This window comes from Abramis brama (assembly GCF_963993115.1).
Source record: "Abramis brama genome assembly, chromosome: 4".
NCBI classification, from domain to species: domain Eukaryota; kingdom Metazoa; phylum Chordata; class Actinopteri; order Cypriniformes; family Leuciscidae; genus Abramis; species Abramis brama.
The window spans coordinates 53,550,270-53,572,176 of NC_139966.1; the positions used below are offsets into that span (position 1 = coordinate 53,550,270).

The 21,907-nt window shown below is 38.5% G+C and overlaps 1 protein-coding gene and 1 long non-coding RNA gene across 7 annotated transcripts in view; both read left to right on the plus strand.

Annotated features, from left to right (window-relative positions):
* The window catches only part of wnk1b (WNK lysine deficient protein kinase 1b), a 78,977-nt gene extending 59,857 nt beyond the window's left edge, over window positions 1-19,120 (plus strand). For 3 of the 6 annotated variants that reach the window (XM_084111668.1, XM_084111663.1, XM_084111665.1), the window contains 10 exons: window positions 1,055-1,141; window positions 1,553-1,589; window positions 1,689-1,759; window positions 2,160-2,656; window positions 2,758-2,960; window positions 4,616-4,816; window positions 7,043-7,135; window positions 8,549-8,590; window positions 11,519-11,724; window positions 11,806-19,120. In XM_084111668.1, the coding sequence (XP_083967794.1) occupies window positions 1,055-1,141; window positions 1,553-1,589; window positions 1,689-1,759; window positions 2,160-2,656; window positions 2,758-2,960; window positions 4,616-4,816; window positions 7,043-7,135; window positions 8,549-8,590; window positions 11,519-11,724; window positions 11,806-12,150 (1,782 nt within the window). In that variant the 3' untranslated portion in view covers window positions 12,151-19,120. The remainder of the gene's footprint in view (window positions 1-1,054; window positions 1,142-1,552; window positions 1,590-1,688; window positions 1,760-2,159; window positions 2,657-2,757; window positions 2,961-4,615; window positions 4,817-7,042; window positions 7,136-8,548; window positions 8,591-11,518; window positions 11,725-11,805) is intronic. The other 3 variants (XM_084111664.1, XM_084111666.1, XM_084111667.1) reach the window with 3 other exon arrangements.
* Window positions 19,121-20,126: 1,006 nt separating this feature from the next.
* On the plus strand, window positions 20,127-21,760 carry LOC311081237. Its single transcript, XR_014605841.1, has 3 exons — window positions 20,127-20,219; window positions 20,341-20,717; window positions 21,004-21,760. It is a non-coding gene; the product is annotated as an uncharacterized lncRNA (long non-coding RNA).
* Window positions 21,761-21,907: the final 147 nt, after the last annotated feature.

Sequence of the window (21,907 nt, forward strand, 5' to 3'; positions counted from 1 at the left end):
TTGCTGCTCTTTCTCTTTTCCTCTGCCGTAGACGGGTGGAGAACGGGAAAGATGTGGTTTTAAGAAAACAACATCAGACATGAAACATTTTCAGTGTTTTGTCTAATTTTCTGGTTTTATTGGGACTGTAATAAAACAGCAAACTCATTTGTTAATAATAATTATTTTATGAAAGGTAAAGGGAATATAAAGGGCGGTGCTTTTCTGTCCTCTTGTAAGATTTGAAAGAAAAAGCTGTTTTACAATATCAGTCATTGTAGTTTGATTGAGTAGATTACATTTGCTTTAAATTTTTTTTTTTTTTTTTTTTTTTTTTTTTTTACATGTTTACATGTTAATTTTGCCCTTTGTTCTGTTTTTAACTTGTCCTCTACCCAGATTTTCTGACTTCCCCTTTTTTAATAACATTTTTGAGGATTTCAAGTAATCAAAAGTGGCTCTAATCAAACAATCACCCCTAAATTTCTATCATGTTATTTTGATCTTTGGCATGTTGTGGATGAATTTCGATTTCAGTCTATTCTCGATTAATCAAAGTAATTTAGATGTTATATAACATATATTTTCCTCGCTTCAAATTGAACCCTGCTTGCATTCACGTCAAACTCAAAGAAAGCCCTTCCCTTCTGCTTAAGGCGATTCATGCCAAATCTAAGACACTTTTTCTAATCCTGTAAATTTGATGCAATATTTTTCATCCATCACTTTTGAATTGAAAACTTAATGTGAAGGCACTCTGCCGCGAGCCAACCTGAACAAAACATTTCAGGAACCGCAGAGCGTGGGCCAATTAAAGGATTTACTCTCCATTTCATGTGGAACATGAAAGGAAGCCTCAGCTTGGATTAAAAGCATTCAGTTCTTCCAGGCAGTGGTCATCTGACCCTTTACTTACTGTAAGAGATTGTCTCATGCAGAAATTAATTAGATACACAGTTCCCCTGCTGTATTTGTGTGCACTTGCCATGAGTAATAAGTGTTTGTACGAGCCCGCGTGCGTGTATATTTCTTGGGGCTAAGTGAACCTGACTAATTGCTGAAATGGATTATTTAGTCCCAGCAGCCCCTGGAGGATCTGGATGCCCAGCTGAGACGGGCACTGAGTCCAGAGACCGTCCCAATCAGCAATGTCACGCACCAGGTACACGCACAACAACAGGGGACTGGCCGAAAAACACCAGCACACGTGTATTAAGTGCCGGATCTGTCTGATTTAATTTATTGCAGTTAAACTTTGGCACTGGAACTTTCCATACACAAAGAACAGATAAAAAAGTGTTTTTTAAAATCCCATACAGCAATAAACCAGAAAATTACCTCCTCAAATCTTAAGTGTAACAGAGAAAGCATGTAACTTTTTGCTTCAAGAGGAATAATTGATATAAATAATAAATTAAGAGAGATATTTATATACATGTACACTATATAATATTTCTTTACAATGGTAATTTAATTTATTGTTTTTTTAAATACATTTTGAATAATTAAATCATTTATATTGTGCTTTATTTACATGTCTGTATTCTGATTCACATCTTTTTCTTACCTGTAGTCATCTCTTACTGGGATGCCACCTGGAGGACAGCCAGGTATGTGCTGAGGTTTTACTTTACTTTTACCTGTTCTTTAAATGCACAACAGCTAGCAAAATGATCTAACTCTGCTTATTAATGATGATACCATTTCAGTTCCGTTTTCTCTGGATGATGAGCAAGCAGCTGCACCTACAGTAGGAGGATACAAACTGGGACGATTCCAGGTACTTTGCATTCGCAATGTGATGACAGGAATGGGATGTTCATAGTCAAGTCAAGTCATCTTTATTTATATAGCGCTTTATACAAAGCAGGTTTCAAAGCAGCTTTACAGTAAAAACTGATTCAATGATGCAAACAGTTCATTTCAGCTGCACAGCAGCTCTAAAAGAATATAGTGTCATTGTTCAGCTGAAGTCAGTGTTCATTCAGTTACATTGTAAAGATCATTAATTATTAAATTAGTTCATTTCATCTATAAAGCAGTTCTGCAGAAAAACAGTGACGTCATTGTCCAGCTCAGTTCATTTCTCATCCAGTAATGTCAGTGCATAATATTTTATGCTATAAATAGTGTTTGTCATGGTGTTTGTGTATGACACTCTTGTTCTCTCTCTCGTTCAGGTGTCAGTGGCTCCTGATGAGAACACCTCACAAGCTCACACAGGCTCCTTTGATTCATCCTCCACGTCATCTTCCTCCACCACCTCCTCCTCTTCATCATCATCCTCCCCTCTCTCTAGCCCTGAAAACACACTGCACCGGACCTCCTCTCCCCTCAGAGACACGAGAGCAGATGTTGTCGACGGCCTCCCTGCTCTTCCCAACCAGATGGCCACCCACCCTCAGCCCACCACCATTGGCCGTTTCCAAGTTACCACCAAAACGGACACGAAGGTGGGGCGTTTCTCAGTGAGCAGCGCACAGGATGAGGCTACAACAGCTAGCTTACAACCCCCAGAACCCCAGCCAGCACCTCAAGCCCATCCAGCCGTGGGCAACGGTCCAGCCCAGAGTCCCGGGAGCCTCAACAACTCTGTCAGTTCCTACTTCAGCAGCGACAATGACTCTGAGTTTGAAGATGATGATTTTAAGAGAGAAGTCAACAAGCTGAGGGAGAAGTATGTTTGTTATTGATTTAGACATTGTAACAGGAACTGGGACGGTGTAACCTAGGCGAAAGATATGCAGTGTAATTGTGCTTTCCATGTTTTTCTCCCAGGCACATGATAGAGAGTCAGGCCCTGTACACTCGGCAGAAGGCCGAGATTGATTCCCTTTTTGCCCGATTGGGCAAAGTTCCACCCGCCATGGTCAACCCACCCGTGGTGAACCCAGCTGGCCGTAGACGACGACCCACCAAGAGCAAAAGCAGCAAATCCAGCCGCGGAAGCTCCCAGGGCAGCAAGAGTCCTGTACAGCCAGGTATTCACTTGTTCCTTTTTGTACAGATCAATTGACAATGTTTTTTGGGAATATACAAAATATCGTTAAGATCGTTCTTATCTTTTTTAGTAAAAACAAACCTTAAAGAGAGAATTTAAATTCCTTAAAATAATTTTCTTTAAAAACATTGTAAATAACCTGTTAACCCTTAAACAGGCAAGAGTGGAAAATTATCAGCAATCATTTCATTATATCATCTGGACTTAAGTCAAACATATACAAAGGAATTTTTTAAATATTTGATCAATTTTGGATTTTATGAGTTGTATCTCCCAGGATACGTTGCCCTATTAGGGTATAAAAAAGCCAAGTCATTAATATTTCGGTAACACTTTATTTTACAGTGTCCTTGTTACATATGTTACATGTACTTACCATATTAATAACAGTAAATGATGTATAATTACATGCAACTAACCCTCAACTAAATCCTAATCCTACCCTAACCCTATAGTAAGTACATGTAGTTGCTTAATATTACTCAGTACTTAAATGTATAATTACACTGTAACAGTGACACCTTAAAATAAAGTGTAACAAATTTGTCTATGATTTATAAAAATTAATATGCAAACTATACTGCATGTATGACAAGTGTCTTAAAATTGAGGCATACACATTTCTTGTAGTTTTTCACTGCTAAACCGTCTCGTCTTCAACCTCAGGGGTGGGAAACTCTAGCCCTTGAGATCCACTGCCCTCAGGGTTAAGCGCCACCCCTAATCAATCGTATAATGCAATAGAAAATGATATGTTGTATCTATAAGTAATCCTGTAGACTTTGGTTAGATTTTTCAGGTGTGTTTGATCAGGGTTGGAGCTAAACTCTGCAGGACGGTAGCCCTCCAGGAGCAGGGTTGGACATCCCTGTTATACCATAAAATGAGCTGTGTGAAAACCTGCAATAAAATATCTAGTTAACTAAGCGTGAATATGAATATTAATATTTGCACAATTTTTTAACTCAAAATACATAGATTGAGAAGAGGGACTGTGTACGGGGGGGCCCAGAGGCCAGGAGGGCATATAAGGACCTTCCCTAAGGGCCCCAGCCCTGGAACGAGATTTCTACTGAACCATGTGACCCACATACTCCAAACAGACTCAACTATGATAATGATAACAGAATTGGATGAAAATTTCTTTCTCATGCCTCCTACAAGAGATTAAAGACTTTGTATCCTGTGGTGCATGTTGCCTGTTTAAGGGTTAAAGTTAGGATAGTCTCCAATAGGGCTTTTCACACTTGAAATAGTTAATCCTGGGTCCCCGGGTAAACAGAATTCTGGGTTATCTTGCTTCACATTTCACACTGCTGATAATTTACCCAGTTACCAATTAATCCTGGTTATTCATACACTGACATTTCACACTGTACGTTCTTAAACCCTGGGCTAACGTTCATATTTGCACATTTATGGTGTCAGCGTCATTAATTGGGCGAACGCAGCACACAACCTGTTTACATAAAGGTTCTAGTGTTCTTCTTCTTAGAACTTTTTACAAACTTTCTGAACTTCTTTCTTCAGAAAATCTTTGTGAATCTGGTTCCAGCAACTTCAAATCTGTGTTTGCGTCTTGTGTCCTGGCTCTGATCAGCACTTCTATATGTTTTTGTGTGTGTGGTCTTACAGCAACCAGCACTTTATCAGCGCAGAGTGCTCCCTCCGTGTACCCTCCCCAGCAGGCCTTCCTGGGCCCTGGGGGGATGATAGATGGGGGGAGTAGCCCTCTGCTCCAATCCTTCAAGCCCTCCCCCTCTAATGAGAACCTGTGCTCCGCGTACACCAGTGACGCCACGCTCTCTGCGCCCAGTCTGTGTGTCACCTCGCAAGGTAAAAATAAAGAAACACATCACAGCCCATCTGCTTTTTTTAACACCAAGTAAAATGATAAAGTGCATTATGGGTTGGCAATAAACAGAAAAAAAACATTCTCACAACATTCTCAGTTTTCGTCGATAACAATAGCTCACTATGCACGTTTTTATGTAAATCGCAATATAAAACTTTTAAACCATAATTTAACTATTGCAATGAAATAAATGTATAATTTATTGTAATTGCAATAAAATATATTTATAAAAGTATTTTTTTTACAAAAAAAAATTCAAACAGGTCAGGTTTCTCTGTTTTTAGTTAAAAATGTTAAGCATTTGCTTGATTTTGAAATAAGGGACAGCTGTTGGTGCTTTGCCCTCTTCCTTGCAAATGTATCCCCAAAATATGGTATATATAAATAATTTCAACTCTTATATCACAACCATAATCAGGGATGTGTTTTTTTCTCCCCGTTTTATACGGATATCCGTATTTTCCACCCTGAAAAGTGACGCACGTGAGTTTCGTAAATCCGAGAAAAAAAAAATGGTTTTGTGGTGGTGGTCATGGGGGCTAGGTGGGGGTGTGCTGGTTACTGTATGATGATTGAAATCGTGAAATGGCCTTAATGACTAAATAAACTGCAAAATGTCACGTTTTCTAATACATTTATTCCATGCACGGATTGCTCCTGACAGCGCTGCATGAGCTCGCGCCGCCATCTGTGGGACACCGTTATCATGTTAGCCAGGGTTCAAAGTGGCAAATGTGAGTAAAAATAGGTGTTGAAACGGTGTTACTTGCCAGTTGAAATGATATGGCTAAGTGTGATCATCAAATCGCAACGGTTGTGATGTAATTATATAAATAGCCTATAAAATCTGACACCCTGCATGTTTCAGAGGACTGTAACAGCACTGTGTTTTCAGTTTCGATTCACAGTTAAAGGGATAGTTCACCCAAAAATGTAAATTCTGTCATCGTTTACTCACCCTGAAGTTGTTCCAAACCTGTATAAATGTCCTAGTAGGGGAAAATAATAGTATGGTAGTCATTGGGGCCCGAGATATGCTTGGTTACAAACAGTCTTCAAAATATCTTCCTTTGTGTTCAGCCGAACAAAGACATTTATACAGGTTTGGAACAATTTAAGGGTGAGTAAATGATGACAGAATTGTTTTTTTTGGGTGAAGTATCTCTTTAATGCTACTATGCAAGTGCTGTGTGTTTGAGTTGCTTATAAGTTGCATTTAGGAACGCAACATTCGTCATGAAAATCATTTATAAATCTGTTGTTGTCAACAAAGAGAAGCGATAAGGTCTTTCCGCCAAAATAAAAGATTAATGGTGTAATTTTTGAAAACAAAGAACTTAAGACAGCCATAAATGTTAGTTATTTTACTGTTGTTCAGTCAAATAAAATGGTAATAATACTGATAATTATTTACATTGTTACTATTAGTAATAATAATAACAATTCTATTAATACTTTTACTATAAACATATTGTATTATAATATAATATATTATTATCATGGTTATTAAATGCAAAAAAAATGCATTTTACAGTACAATAGAATGTATTGCAAAAGAAGATATTTATCTTTTTTAATTTGATAAATGTCTTTTTTTTTACATTTGAAGGTCAGGTTTCCTTCTTTATAGTTTTTAGCTGATCACATGCCTGCATAGTATATACTCTGTTGGCTTTGTCACTTTGGATGTTTTAGTAACACATAGTAACTGTGGCCTACTTCCTGTGAGTCTTCCAAATTTGAGGAGAAAACTTATTAAAAGCGGTCATTAAAATTGTGTTATTTTTCCCTCTAACATTCTTGTGAATTTTATGGTGTTTCATATATCGGCCCTATTTCTGGCGGTTCAGGTTTAATCAGATCTTAATGTAGAAATTTGCTTTGCCCATCTGAGAAAGCGCACGCTTTGATTTGGATGAAGCTGCAGGGCTGATGCTTGTGCCTCCAGGGGGTGCTTCTCCTCCCCTGCTCTTCCACCCAGGGCCACTCCTCCCCTTCTTCACCTCCTTCACTCTCTCTATCTGTCAGGAATTCATGGCTTACTGACCTCTGTTACCATTCTCACTGTGTATTTGTGTACGTTTCCTTTATCTCTCTCTCTCTCTTCTATCTGCTCCATCTCTTTCTCTCTCTATCTATCTCTCTCTCTCACTGTCTCTTGCTCTTTTCCACCTCTCTCTTTCTCTTTCCCTCTTTTTGTACCACAGGCTGTGTAAAGTTCAGCTGTGGGTCGGAGAGAGTGACCTTCAAACCAGGTGGCAGGAGGACGCGTTTTCTGAGTACGCCCTGCTTGGCTCTTTGTGTGTAACGCTTTTTCTTTTGTCTCTTTCCTACAATGTCATGTGATTTAGTTGATTCTGCCAAGGCTATTCTGGTTGGCTGATCATCTCAGACATTGTGTCATGAATCTTAAAAAGAACTTATATTCATCACTAAACAGTTATTATCGTTCATATCCAATAATGCACTAGTGTAACCTATGGTCCAATAATTATTTCTAATTTAATTATTTCTAATCGTTTACGATGGACACTTTGTCATTTGTATTATTAATTTTAATATTTTCCATTGCATTTATGCTCAAGTTTGGTTTAACATAATAACAAAATTGCTAAAGATAAATTAATTACTAATAATTTAAAAGATTAATTACATGCTGCATTTGACAGTTTCCCGAAGCTTGTATGTTAGCAGTTCTCAAGTAGCTTAAACAATGTATTCTGAATTTTCACAACAAGATCACAGAAGAATGTGTAAAAGGAAAAGTGTAAAAATTGTTTATTGTAAGAAGTGTTACTTTAGAATAATTTCTATACTATTAAAGTACTTTTTAATATCTTGAATTAGCTTTTTAATATTTTTAAATTTTTAGCCATTTTTATGTACTTTTGCCATTTTTATTAGTTTTTTAAATATTTCTGTTTAGCTTTATTTTATTGTTTTCAGTTTTAGATTTAGTAATTGTACTACAACTTAAACTTATCTAATATTTATATTTTCATTTATTTCAACTTTATTTGTTACTGAAAATTACTGATTTTTAATAGATTTAGTTAACAGTAACACTTGATTGTTACAGTAGTTCATGATACTTGCTGTAACACAAATACAAATTGAACCTTATTGTAACGCGTTAGCCATATAGTGTGATCAAATAATGATGACACGTCAATGTATCTGCTGAAACATGGCTCTTCCTTTTCTGACAAATGCAGTGTGAACCGGCAACTTACTATTCTCATTTCCAGCCATAATTACAAATAATTACAGCCACTTTCAAAATTAAGGCTCAAGGCATTCTAGGCAAGTCTCCACATCTATTTTACAATCTGCTGAATTTTCCCTTAGTCTTGTTTTAAGTTATTTTTTTATTAAAAGAAAAAAAAAATATTTCCCGTCCTTCAGCTCAGGTACTTTCACACATCATCTCATCTCAGCACAGTCTTCCTCTCCAATCTTGTCTTCTATTAGCAGCTCTCACAATGTGGATACACCTGATCACTGGCTTTGACCACAGACCCAGTAGTCACAACCACATGAGAACCTTCCTCCACTCACCCCACCTTCACTGTTATTGGAAATACAGTATGAATGTAACAGCCATCAGGTGTTAGACTAGCATGTTCTGATACACTCCCATAATGCACTGTGTTGGACGTGGAGTTACTGCAACACTGATTCTCTCCAATCTCACCATTCTCTCCATGCTTCAGGGAAGATGGTGAAAAAAGTGTGCCCCTGCAACCAACTCTGTAGTAATTATCTCTCTATTTTACATCCTCCCACCTCCTCCCTCCTTCTCTTTCCTGTCATCACCCCTCACTTCATGTCCTGTGGCCTGTTGAAGCTAGTTTCCTTGCTTAAGCTCTCAGGCTGACTTGAGCATTTATTTCCTGTGATGACCCATTCATGTTTTTTATAAGTGTGGCATGTCACGTGTTTTCACTCTCAAATTAAACTCAAACATTACCCTTAACAAACAAACACCTTACCCTAAATTTGGTTTCCACATGAAAACGAGATTGTGAGTCTCCCACTGGAAATTGTTTATCGAACATGCATGCAAATGTTTTTTCAAACCGGTGGCACTCGCCATGCGACGACGCCACACTCCGCATTAATGCACTCTAAATGGACCCGTCTGAGCACTCATCCCATTATCCACAAGCCAATTTGAAGCCCCAGACTCCCTTCTGCACTCTTCTTTATCCCCTTAAGACTCATCCCGCTTACTACACATCGACCTCATCCTGTTTGGATGGAGCTTCTCTTCTCGCCCATTACAAGGGTATAATGAGGCCTGGCTGATTTTCCCCCTCATTGTGCACAAGGCTTAATCACTGTCCAATGCACACGCTACCATATTAAGGGTGTACAGCTCACATTTTTGCACATACAAAGGTAGGTTTTCACAACCAGGAATCCAAGATATCCTCCCATATTCATATTATTGAACAAAGTGAATGGAAGTCATCCAGTAAGTGCTGAAGTCAAGCTGTGTGGAGCCTCCACCTCTCCCTCACTCCTTTTCCAGCAAGTGGTGCTGGTGCTTGGCCAGTGGTCTAGTTTTATGAATGTTCTAACATCCACAATATATTATGATTAAAAGAAGCCTTATATTCACACAGGCTGCATTTATTTGATCAAAAATACAGTAATATTGTGAAATGTTATTACAATTTCTTTTTAATATATTTTAAAAAGCTATTTATTCCTGTGTTGGCAAAGCTTCAGTGGCACATGCGCTTTCAGAAATCATTCTAACATGCTGATTTGATGCTTAAGAAACATTTCCTATTTAAAATGTTGAAAACAGTTGTGCTGCTAATATTTTTGGGAGAAACAGTAATACATTATTTCAAGATTCTTTGATGAATAGAAAGTTTGAACAGCATTGGTTTGAAATAAAAATCTTTTGTAACATTATAAGTATCTTTACTGTCACATTTGATCAAGTTTTTGCATCCTTGTTGAATACAAGTAATAATTTCTTTAATAAAAACATACTGACCCCAAACTATATATATATATATATATATATAGTTGTTGTTTTGAAAACTTTTTTAGTTTTAAGGGCCAATATAAACCAAATCAGGCACTGGCTTTGGCATCAGCACCAGCATGGTGAAAAAGGAGTAGCTATCTTTCTAAGCATGGCTTGCTGTAAACTACATCATCCAGAATACCTTTCGGTGCTTCAGTCTTGGCGCAATGTCGTCTTTCTGTTGCTGCTTTCTGGAGGGGCTGTGTTTACCATCCTAACAGGTCTTATCTATGTCGCCGGATGGCTGCCTGGATATTTGGCAAGACATTTGTGCCCAATGTGATTTACTGTGCAAGATTTGATTTTGAAAAATGTGTTTTTTCCATTTTTGATTTACAGTATGTTCTTAAATGTTCCTTGACAGACATGTATAAATAAACGGACCAATCACCTAATACCAGTGCATGAGTAAAGACTGTCATCTCTTAGTCATGACAGTGATGTGTCTTATGAAGAAGCTGAGGCATTTCCACTCATTTTTCCGTTTTGCTTCGCATTAACTGCTCAGTAATTAGCTCATTTTTTTAAATTATTATTATTATGTACCACATAATCCTCATTGCTATGGTTTGTTCTTCAGAAAGAGGCTTTTTTACTCCTACTTCTCACAAATATTAATGTGCTGACAAGATTTTGACCATTTTTGTACTAGTTTAGCTAATGGTACTAATCAACTATCTCATTTAGTTTCTAAATAGTAAGTGTTGAACATATCCATGGTGAATCCATTTCCATTTCACCACCCTTTTGCTCCCTCTTGTGTTGCAATAAAAACAACCATGGCAAGCATGATGATAAAGCCCAGGCAGATGCGGAGCACTGTTTTCTGTGCTCCGATGGAAAGCCAGAGATGGTGTTTTAATGTTGTCATCGTGACCTGTTTTGCAGGCTGGAGTCAGAGTGATAAAAGTGTCACTTTAGCCTCAGAGCGGACGCCCAGGTGCTCGATAGGGCCTCACTGCCATGACTTTTGTTTTTGTATACACATGACATTATATGTACAGTTGTGCTCTTAAATTTACATACCCTTTGTATAATATGTAATCTGTTTCGCATATTCGCAATTTAAATTGGAAGAGATAAATATAATGAAAAAAAAAGTTTGTCCTGAAGAACCTGATATTTTACCAAACAGGTATTTTGGTATTAATGAACTCCTCAAGATCGTGTAAAACCTGATGATCATGCTTTCCAGCATGATTAGAGATGATCCAAAGAGCATATTGTGCTTCATTGGATAAAAAAAAAAGCATTTCTTAATGAGTTCACATGATCAAAATCACAAAAGTTAACTTCTTTTTTTTTCTTTTTTTTTTTCTTTGTTTATTTCCAGGTTTAATTTGAATGCAAGATTTTAAATCGCAGCTCATACTTTTGATTCTCAAATCTGTTATTTCAGATAGTTTTGTCAGGGCCGCACAAAATAAAAAAATCGTCTCTCTTATTTTTAGATCAAACATTTTGCTGATTATATAAGGTGTATGTAAACTAATGAGAGGAAATGTATATGAAAATATACATGTACACATTGATATAGTCTGTGGGCTTCAGATTGTATCAGATATTTCAGTGTGACATCCGTTGGAGAGACTTCCTCTTTACGACAGTCTTCTCTCTTCCTCTTTTCCTCTCCGCTCAGGGACGAGCAGCACCAACACGGTGGTGGGAACCGGTCAGAATCAAAACCAACCGCCCATCTCTCAGTCCCAGAGCTGCAAGGGCATGTTCACAGACGAGCTGCACAAATTGGTGGACAACTGGGCCAGGGATGCTATGAACCTGTCGCAGGGCAAGAGAGGCTCCAAGCACCAACAACAAGTGGCGCCTCAGGGTCACAACTACGACGTAAGACTTTATCCTTGAGAAACTCAGACCTCACAGTTGAATTTGAAGTTATAATGCCTGATTTATTCCTCCTCTTCTCAGATGGTCCCTCCTGCCAACATGGGCCGTAAGTACTCGGCTCCGGGCCAGCTGTGCCCAAGCATCGCTTCAACTTTGAGTGGCCACACGCCCTTGCCCAACACTCCCGCTACCTCTCTGGGGACCCGGAAGGGCTCCTTGTGTCCCACGCCACAGTACGGCTACCCCTCCGCTCCTTACAGCACCCAGTGGGCTGGCTCTGCCACGCACACCCAGGCCGGTCTACTGGCCACCTCACAACCCCTGGGCCAATATCCCCAGGTGCCCGCTCCTTTACAGACCTTCCACATCAGCACTTTGCAGAAGTCAGTCAGCCACCCGGGTGGACCCAACCTGAAGACCACGTAGGGCAGGGCCTAGCCGCGCCAGGCATAAATAACTCTCGAGTTGGGGGTGGGGGCAGTCAGAGGCGAAGGGGGCGGACTGAAAGTGGACTTAAGCAAGTATTTGATTGCATTGCAGAGATTCTGTCATAAGAGTTTCCTTTGGGTGATTGAGAAGGATAGACGCCAGAATCATCCTGCATGCTCACGGATACGCCACAGGGATGATGCACAACGACCCAAGGGATAAGAGAAGACGAAAATAAAACAATGGACACTTTGAATACAATGTTACGTGGCCAAAGAAGGTGTGACCATTTTTATTATTAAGATGTGTGCATCCTTCACCACCCAGCCCCCAAACATTTGTTAAGGGGCTTGACTTGTGTTTAGAGGTTTGCTGTCCTAAGATGAAATGAATGCCAACTCCACCCATCCCAGAATCCATCTATCTGTATATCCTCTTGATAAATTCATACATCAAGCATATCACCAAACAGAGGTCGGTTTGGGTGTTGGTGTGCGAACCTAGTGTCCTTGTTCCCCTCTTGCCCTAAACCCTCTGCTGCAATGCCATGGAATAATGCAATAATTACAATGGTAGAAAAAAAGCCCATTTTAAAACACAGGAAGTGGCCTTCATTAGATTAAAAAAACAAAACAATGTACAGATATCCTTTGTTTTTAAATTGGGTTATTAGGGTTTTGATTCCATTTGCTTGGTTGGTTGGTTGGTGGTTGTTTTTTTCCCTATGCCCTTCAAGCCGGCCTTGTGTAGCAGAATGTTAGGGACTTATTTTTTTGTCACATGTTCAGAGGCCTTTCATCTGCCCCCAAGGTTTGTACTACCAAGCTCCTACAGCTCCCAGCATGCTTTGCAGCACATTCACACGCTTACAATCCTCTTACGGTTTTCTCATTGGGCCACACCACAAGGTGACGTGTAATATAGTGGATACAATCAGTTGGATTGGGGTTTGGATACGAAACTAGGGGTTGCGGGACCGTGAAATCACACACGTTCTGCCATGGAGGCCCGTGAAGCTTTAAATCTATGACTAATGTAACAGCTTTTCTAATCATGGCAGCATTAGGGGCCTCTTACAATAGTTTGATCGAGACATTCAAATAAGAAGTCGTGTTCTGTATGGACCTGTATTTACTCATCAGTTTTTGATGTTAAAACACTGTGATTATTATAAATGTTGTTGGACAACATTAGCTAAAAAGAAAAGTAGACAAAAAAACATGAAATTTTGGAGGGTTTTGGATATTAGCATTCATGAGATGTAAGGCTAGCTATTTCATTTTTCACATCTTTATTGGAGACACTTTAACCCTTTTCCCCTTTCTACTTTCTTTATATTATTAGATAAATGTGAATGTAAAATGGATTCAATTAATGTACTTGAAGAAACAAATCTTTCCCTTTTTCCCTTTGCCCAGTGAGCTTTCTGAAGATTCTAGTGCCTTGCGTTATTTTTTTATTTTTATTTTTTTGCTTCAGGGTTTGATATATAAGGCAGCGGAGAGTCTCAAGCATTGCGCTTGATTGGAGTGCTGGTCTTTGGACTTCACAGAGGGTGAATATTAATATATTGCGTAAACGAGGTGTCGTTTTGAATTGGCTATACGTCTGAAACCATTTGATGGCACAGTCCTAGCCTTTAGGCAGAGTTGCAAAAAGCTTCTTATATAAAGTGTACAAATACATGATCCAGCCATTATATCACATTCAAAGGCTGTGAAAGTACTTGAGGCTTGAGTTTTTTAGAAACTTCGATCGGTCTAAGTATGCAAAGCGTAAGTGTGCCTATCATCAGTGCACCCTTCCTAGCATAACCACGGTGTCTTTATTTTACAGACGGATTCTTAAACGGCATGAGCAGTTCTTGTGAAGGTGAGGCATCGGCTCAGATAGAAACGCAGGATGAGGGAAGTTAGTAGGCATGGGACAGTATGTTGTAAGTATTTCAGAACCTCCAATAGCTTAGATGTTTTTGCAGCGCTGCTTAATTGGTTTTGACACCATCCAGTGTCAAACCCTCTCCGGTGAGCGTGGACAGGCGCGTTTAACTCATTTAGCAACAGATGTGACAGCAAGTGTAACTTCACGAGCGAGAAAAGGACCAGAAAGGTGAGAAAAGACAGTTAGCAACCCTCACCGACACAAGAGCGCAACTCTCTGCCAAAGCAGCACTGTTGAAGAGTAATACTCGCTGATTTCTCATCAAACCTCTTTTTTTTAACTCACACTGCCCATATAAGTTCTCACGTCACTGTACTCTTGGCAAGGGCCTTCGGTTTTATGGCAGATCAGTAGCTTCTTTTGGGGGATCTCGCTCTCTCTCTCTCTTTGTAGCAGTCGGTCAAATCACTCTTGTAAATGCTTTGGTTTATTCTAAATACTATTAACTGCATTAGACCTGCAACGTCAGACTACTTTCTAGTTTCACGTTTTGCACATTCGACTGTGCAGATGAAAAGAGAGCAGTCCTGATTCACCAGAAACAAGAGCATTTTATTTGGGGTACAAAGCATAGCGGAGATGCTCTCATCACCTTAACTACTGAAAGGACTTAGATTACAGCTGGTTACATTCTGCTTAGTGTGCTTTCTGTGAACGTGTGGCACAGGAACGTCACTTTAGGTCAACTGTACAGTGTAGATTCTCAACTGGCTCTCTATATTTAAAAATACGATTGTTTTACCTTTTGCTTTGTACACAACGCTTTACCTGTAGACGGCTCGTTTTTTACCCACTTTACGTCGTTCGGTTCGTTCAAACTGTGAACACATCAAAAGGTCTTTAACAAAGAGGTCCCACCCGCTCAGTGTTCAGACTAATGAAATCTGTAATACTACGTTCTGAGTGCCATGTCCCTGTCCCAGATACAAGTGTTAATTTGCTCTCGCTGTAAGAAACAGGTCGTCCTGTTCGACTGTAGAGGGCGCTAATGTAACTGCAGTGCAGGACCATCAACATTTAAATGAGATTCACCTCTGACCTCTGATGTAAATGATAACAGCACCTTGAAAAATACAAAAAACTCTTTTTTTCTTTATCCTTCACTTTACTTTGAAAGAAATTGTGTTTGTAGCATGCTGATGTGCGAATGGGCCATTCAGTATCGATACACATTGTGATTATAACAATTTTTTATTTTATTTTTGCATGATACTTCAGTTACACAGAAAAAAATGCACACAAACTCACTCAAAAAGGATCTTATTGAATGAAACCCTCCTTTCTAGTCGCTCTCCTGTGGAAAGAAATACAACAGAACAATGTTTACTTAATGCTACTGACCTGTCATTAAGTTATTTTGTTTTTTACTGCAATCTGATCCGCTTGTTTTGCTGTCTTTTGAGTCTCTAGATTTTCTTCTGGCGACTTTCATTAAGTGTTTTTTTTTCTCCGTATGATATTTAACATTGTACAAAATGTTAAAAAAAAATCCTTAAAATGAAAACCAAACAAAAACAAGTAGGGAATCATCTGCAATGTTTAACTGTCTGTTTTGCACTAAGTATAGGATGTTCAAGCTTCATATAAAACTGCGCTTTGCGCTCCAATAAAACAGCATTTGTTACCTTATTTGTAAACTTAATAAAAGTCATTTAAATAAATCAAGTTTGCTTCTTATCAATTTATTCTGGATCCTGGATTAGTTATCATGCAGTTTAGAGCAATAGAGCTGATGACATACTTTTGATACATACTGTAAGTGCATTTAATTTCAGTTACTTTATTATGTCTCCTCATGAGTTACTAAATACTGCAATCTGTATTATCAGTGATCCATTTCAGAGTGTTATTTGTGCCTACCTTTAATATGTCATGAATGTCCAATAATTATTTGTTCATACTAGCAAATCTGCATCTGATGTACAAAGAGAATGATAAGTTTTGGGGGTTTTTTGGGATAAAATTGTGTATTGATACTTTATACAACACTGCACCCTACCATTTCAGGACATATTGAGTGTTATTTGCATATATATGATAAAGGTGTGAATGACACCATGTGTGCACATGCACTCTGTGCCTCGTCCTTCCAGATGTGTACATGCAGTACATTTCTTTTCCTTGAGATAAGACCCTCTTCTTCATATTGGTAAAACATTGGATTCTGAGTTCGACCAGCATCAATGAATTGAGGCAATTGCAGTTTCCATATCCTTTTGCCATGTACTTTTTAATTGTTACAAACACCCATGGCCATGTAAATATACACAACTTCTTCACTGCTTATTCATATTTAAAAGGCTTTTGTCTACCAAATTAAATGTGGTCCAACCAAATATATATATATATATATATATATATATACACTCACCCAAACGATTAATAGGAACACCCGTTCAATTTCTCGTTCATGCAATTATCTAATCAACCAATCACATGGCAGTTGCTTCAATGCATTTAGGGGTGTGGTCCTGGTCAAGACAATCTCCTGAACTCCAAACTGAATGTCAGAATGGGAAAGAAAGGTGATTTAAGCAATTTTGAGCATGGCATGGTTGTTGGTGCCAGACGGGCCGGTCTGAGTATTTCACAATCTGCTCAGTTACTGGGATTTCATGCACAACCATTTCTAGGGTTTACAAAGAATGGTGTGAAAAGGGAAAAACATCCAGTATGTGGCAGTCCTGTGGGCAAAAATGCCTTGTTGATGCTAGAGGTCAGAGGAGAATGGGCCGACTGATTCAAGCTGATAGAAGAGCAACTTTGACTGAAATAACCACTCGTTACAACCGAGGTATGCAGCAAAGCATTTGTGAAGCCACAACACGCACAACCTTGAGGCGGATGGGCTACAACAGCAGAAGACCCCACCGGGTACCACTCATCTCCACTACAAATAGGAAAGAGGCTACAATTTGCACGAGCTCACCAAAATTGGACAGTTGAAGACAATGTTGCCTGGTCTGATGAGTCTCGATTTCTGTTGAGACATTCAGATGGTAGAGTCAGAATTTGGCGTAAACAGAATGAGAACATGGATCCATCATGCCTTGTTACCACTGTGCAGGCTGGTGGTGGTGGTGTAATGGTGTGTGGGATGTTTTCTTGGCACACTTTAGGCCCCTTAGTGCCAATTGGGCATCGTTTAAATGCCACGGCCTACCTGAGCATTGTTTCTGACCATGTCCATCCCTTTATGACCACCATGTACCCATCCTCTGATGGCTACTTCCAGCAGGATAATGCACCATGTCACAAAGCTCCAATCATTTCAAATTGGTTTCTTGAACATGACAATGAGTTCACTGTACTAAAATGGCCCCCACAGTCACCAGATATCAACCCAATAGAGCATCTTTGGGATGTGGTGGAACGGGAGCTTCGTGCCCTGGATGTGCATCCCACAAATCTCCATCAACTGCAAGATGCTATCCTATCAATATGGGCCAACATTTCTAAAGAATGCTTTCAGCACCTTGTTGAATCAATGCCACGTAGAATTAAGGCAGTTCTGAAGGTGGTCAAACACAGTATTAGTATGGTGTTCCTAATAATCCTTTAGGTGAGTGTATATATATATATAAAGCATTTTTGAAAATATGTTTTTTTTAAAATGTATAAAAGTAAAAAGAAAAAATTAAACCAGCATTAAATAGTTAATTTCTAAGAATGCAGCACATTTAAAATATTTTATCGATAAGATATTTCAAAAGATTATTGATTTTCTTAATAAGTCTTGTACATCATTGGCTCAGTGTTTTCTGCCTTTGTTGCTTTGTAGGACTGAGAACTATTATTTTAATGCACTGCTTCTATGCTTACTTGGGATACAATTTTTACACTCTTGGCATCTTAACAAATGTAACTAGGTGTGCTTTACCTGAAAAGAGAGCAGTCCTGATTCACCAGAAACAAGAGCATTTTATTTGGGGTACAAAGCATAGCGGAGATGCTCTCATCACCTTAACTACTGAAAGGACTTAGATTACAGCTGGTTACATTCTGCTTAGTGTGCTTTCTGTGAAACGTGTGGCACTTTAGGTCAACTGTACAGTGTAGATTCTCAACTGGCTCTCTATATTTAAAATACGATTGTTTTACCTTTTGCTTTGTACACAACGCTTTACCTGTAGACGGCTCGTTTTTTACCCACTTTACGTCGTTCGGTTCGTTCAAACTGTGAACACATCAAAAGGTCTTTAACAAAGAGGTCCCACCCGCTCAGTGTTCAGACTAATGAAATTGTAATACTACGTTCTGAGTGCCATGTCCCTGTCCCAGATACAAGTGTTAATTTGCTCTCGCTGTAAGAAACAGGTCGTCCTGTTCGACTGTAGAGGGCGCTAATGTAACTGCAGTGCAGGACCATCAACATTTAAATGAGATTCACCTCTGACCTCTGATGTAAATGATAACAGCACCTTGAAAAATACAAAAACCTCTTTTTTTCTTTATCCTTCACTTTACTTTGAAAGAAATTGTGTTTGTAGCATGCTGATGTGCGAATGGGCCATTCAGTATCGATACACATTGTGATTATAACAATTTTTAATTTTATTTTTGCATGATACTTCAGTTACACAGAAAAAAAAATGCACACAAACTCACTCAAAAAGGATCTTATTGAATGAAACCCTCCTTTCTAGTCGCTCTCCTGTGGAAAGAAATACAACAGAACAATGTTTACTTAATGCTACTGACCTGTCATTAAGTTATTTTGTTTTTTACTGCAATCTGATCCGCTTGTTTTGCTGTCTTTTGAGTCTCTAGATTTTCTTCTGGTGACTTTCATTAAGTGTTTTTTTTTTTCTCCGTATGATATTTAACATTGTACAAAATGTTAAAAAAAATCCTTAAAATGAAAACCAAACAAAAACAAGTAGGGAATCATCTGCAATGTTTAACTGTCTGTTTTGCACTAAGTATAGGATGTTCAAGCTTCATATAAAACTGCGCTTTGCGCTCCAATAAAACAGCATTTGTTACCTTATTTGTAAACTTAATAAAAGTCATTTAAATAAATCAAGTTTGCTTCTGCTTATCAATTCATACTGGATCCTGGATTAGTTATCATGCAGTTTAGAGCAATAAAGCTGATGACATACCTTTGATACATACTGTAAGTGCATTTAATTTCAGTTACTTTATTATGTCTCCTCATGAGTTACTAAATACTGCAATCTGTATTATCAGTGATCCATTTCAGAGTGTTATTTGTGCCTACCTTTAATATGTCATGAATGTCCAATAATTATTTGTTCATACTAGCAAATCTGCATCTGATGTACAAAGAGTATGGTGAGGTTTTTTTGGGATAAAATAGTGTATTGATACTTTATACAACACTGCACCCTACCATTTCAGGACATATTGAGTGTTATTTGCATATATATGATAAAGGTGTGAATGACACCATGTGTGCACATGCACTCTGTGCCTTGTCCTTCCAGATGTGTACATGCAGTACATTTCTTTTCCTTGAGATAAGACCCTCTTCTTCATATTGGTAAAACATTGGATTCTGAGTCGGACCAGCAATCAATGAATTGAGGCAATTGCAGTTTCCATATCCTTTTGCCATGTACTTTTAATTGTAACAAACACCCATGGCCATGTAAATATACACAACTTCTTCACTGCTTATTCATATTTAAAAGGCTTTTGTCTGCCAAATTAAATGTGGTCCAACCAAATATAAATATATATATATATATAAGCATTTTTGAAAATACAGTTTCTAAAAGTAAAAATAAAAATTTAAACCAGCATTAAATAGTTAATTTCTAAGAATGCAGCACATTTAAAATATTTTATCGATAAGATATTTCAAAAGATTATTGATTTTCTTTATAACTCTTGTACATCATTGGCTCAGTGTTTTCTGCCTTTGTAACTTTATAGGACTGAGAACTATTATTTTAATGCACTGCTTCTATGCTTACTTGGGATACAATTTTTACACTCTTGGCATCTTAACAAATGTAACTAGGTCAATGTGGAAACAACACAGATACACATGGGATTGAACCACCTGTTGATCTTTGGAATTTATTTTTTGATTGGACAGTTTTATATAAAGGTTGTGAGGATCAGGAATTATACATACTGAATCTAATACAAGCAAGGTAAGGCATCTTTAACACTGAATCACACTTCAGCTTCTTGACACTTTTAAGACACATTGTTTTTACTTTTCAATATTTGTGTCAGACATCTCTATAACTGAACCTGTATTCTTTCGGACAGATATGGCGGTCTTTTATGATCTTCGGCTGGTGTCTCTGGCTGTGCTGATGCTGGCGTCTCAGCTGGACTCTGCCAGTGCTGCTGTTCGGGTGTTTGACTTACATGCCAGCGGCCTCGACAGTGACGCTTTTGGAAACTTTCCCGATCCATTCCTCAAGGTCTGGTGTGGCTCTACTTTTGGGGGGCAGACAGAATTTCACAATGATAACAATAATCCTACATGGTCTGCAAAGTTCAACTTCCCAAACTGCAATCGATATGACAACCTGAAGCTGGAGATGTGGGACAAAGACCTAATTTTTGATGATCACTTGAGCACGTGTACCACAAAGGTTGAATATGGGGCTTTCTCTCTGGGTCTTTGGACTTCACAGAGGGTGAATATTAATATATTGCAGAAACGAGGCGTCGTTCTGAATTGGCTATACGTCTGAAACCATTTGATGGCACAGTCCTAGCCTTTAGGCAGAGTTGCATAAAGCTTCTTACAGTATATAAAGTGTACAAATACATGATCCAGCCATTATATCACATTCAAAGGCTGTGAAAGTACTTGAGGCTTGAGTTTTTTAGAAACTTCGATCAGTCTAAGTATGCAAAGCGTAAGTGTGCCTATCATCAGTGCACCCTTCCTAGCATAACCACGGTGTCTTTATTTTACAGACGGATTCTTAAACGGCATGAGCAGTTCTTGTGAAGGTGAGGCATCGGCTCAGATAGAAACGCAGGATGAGGGAAGTTAGTAGGCATGGGACAGTATGTTGTAAGTATTTCAGAACCTCCAATAGCTTAGATGTTTTTGCAGCGCTGCTTAATTGGTTTTGACACCATCCAGTGTCAAACCCTCTCCGGTGAGCGTGGACAGGCGCGTTTAACTCATTTAGCAACAGATGTGACAGCAAGTGTAACTTCACGAGCGAGAAAAGGACCAGAAAGGTGAGAAAAGACAGTTAGCAACCCTCACCGACACAAGAGCGCAACTCTCTGCCAAAGCAGCACTGTTGAAGAGTAATACTCGCTGATTTCTCATCAAACCTCTTCTTTTTAACTCACACTGCCCATATAAGTTCTCACGTCACTGTACTCTTGGCAACGGCCTTCGGTTTTATGGCAGATCAGTAGCTTCTTTTGGGGGATCTCGCTCTCTCTCTCTCTTTGTAGCAGTCGGTCAAATCACTCTTGTAAATGCTTTGGTTTATTCTAAATACTAACATTGTACAAAATGTAAAAAAAAAAAAAAAAAATCCTTAAAATGAAAACCAAACAAAAACAAGTAGGGAATCATCTGCAATGTTTAACTGTCTGTTTTGCACTAAGTATAGGATGTTCAAGCTTCATATAAAACTGCGCTTTGCGCTCCAATAAAACAGCATTTGTTACCTTATTTGTAAACTTAATAAAAGTCATTTAAATAAATCAAGTTTGCTTCTGCTTATCAATTCATACTGGATCCTGGATTAGTTATCATGCAGTTTAGAGCAATAGAGCTGATGACATACTTTTGATACATACTGTAAGTGCATTTAATTTCAGTTACTTTATTATGTCTCTCATGAGCTACTAAATA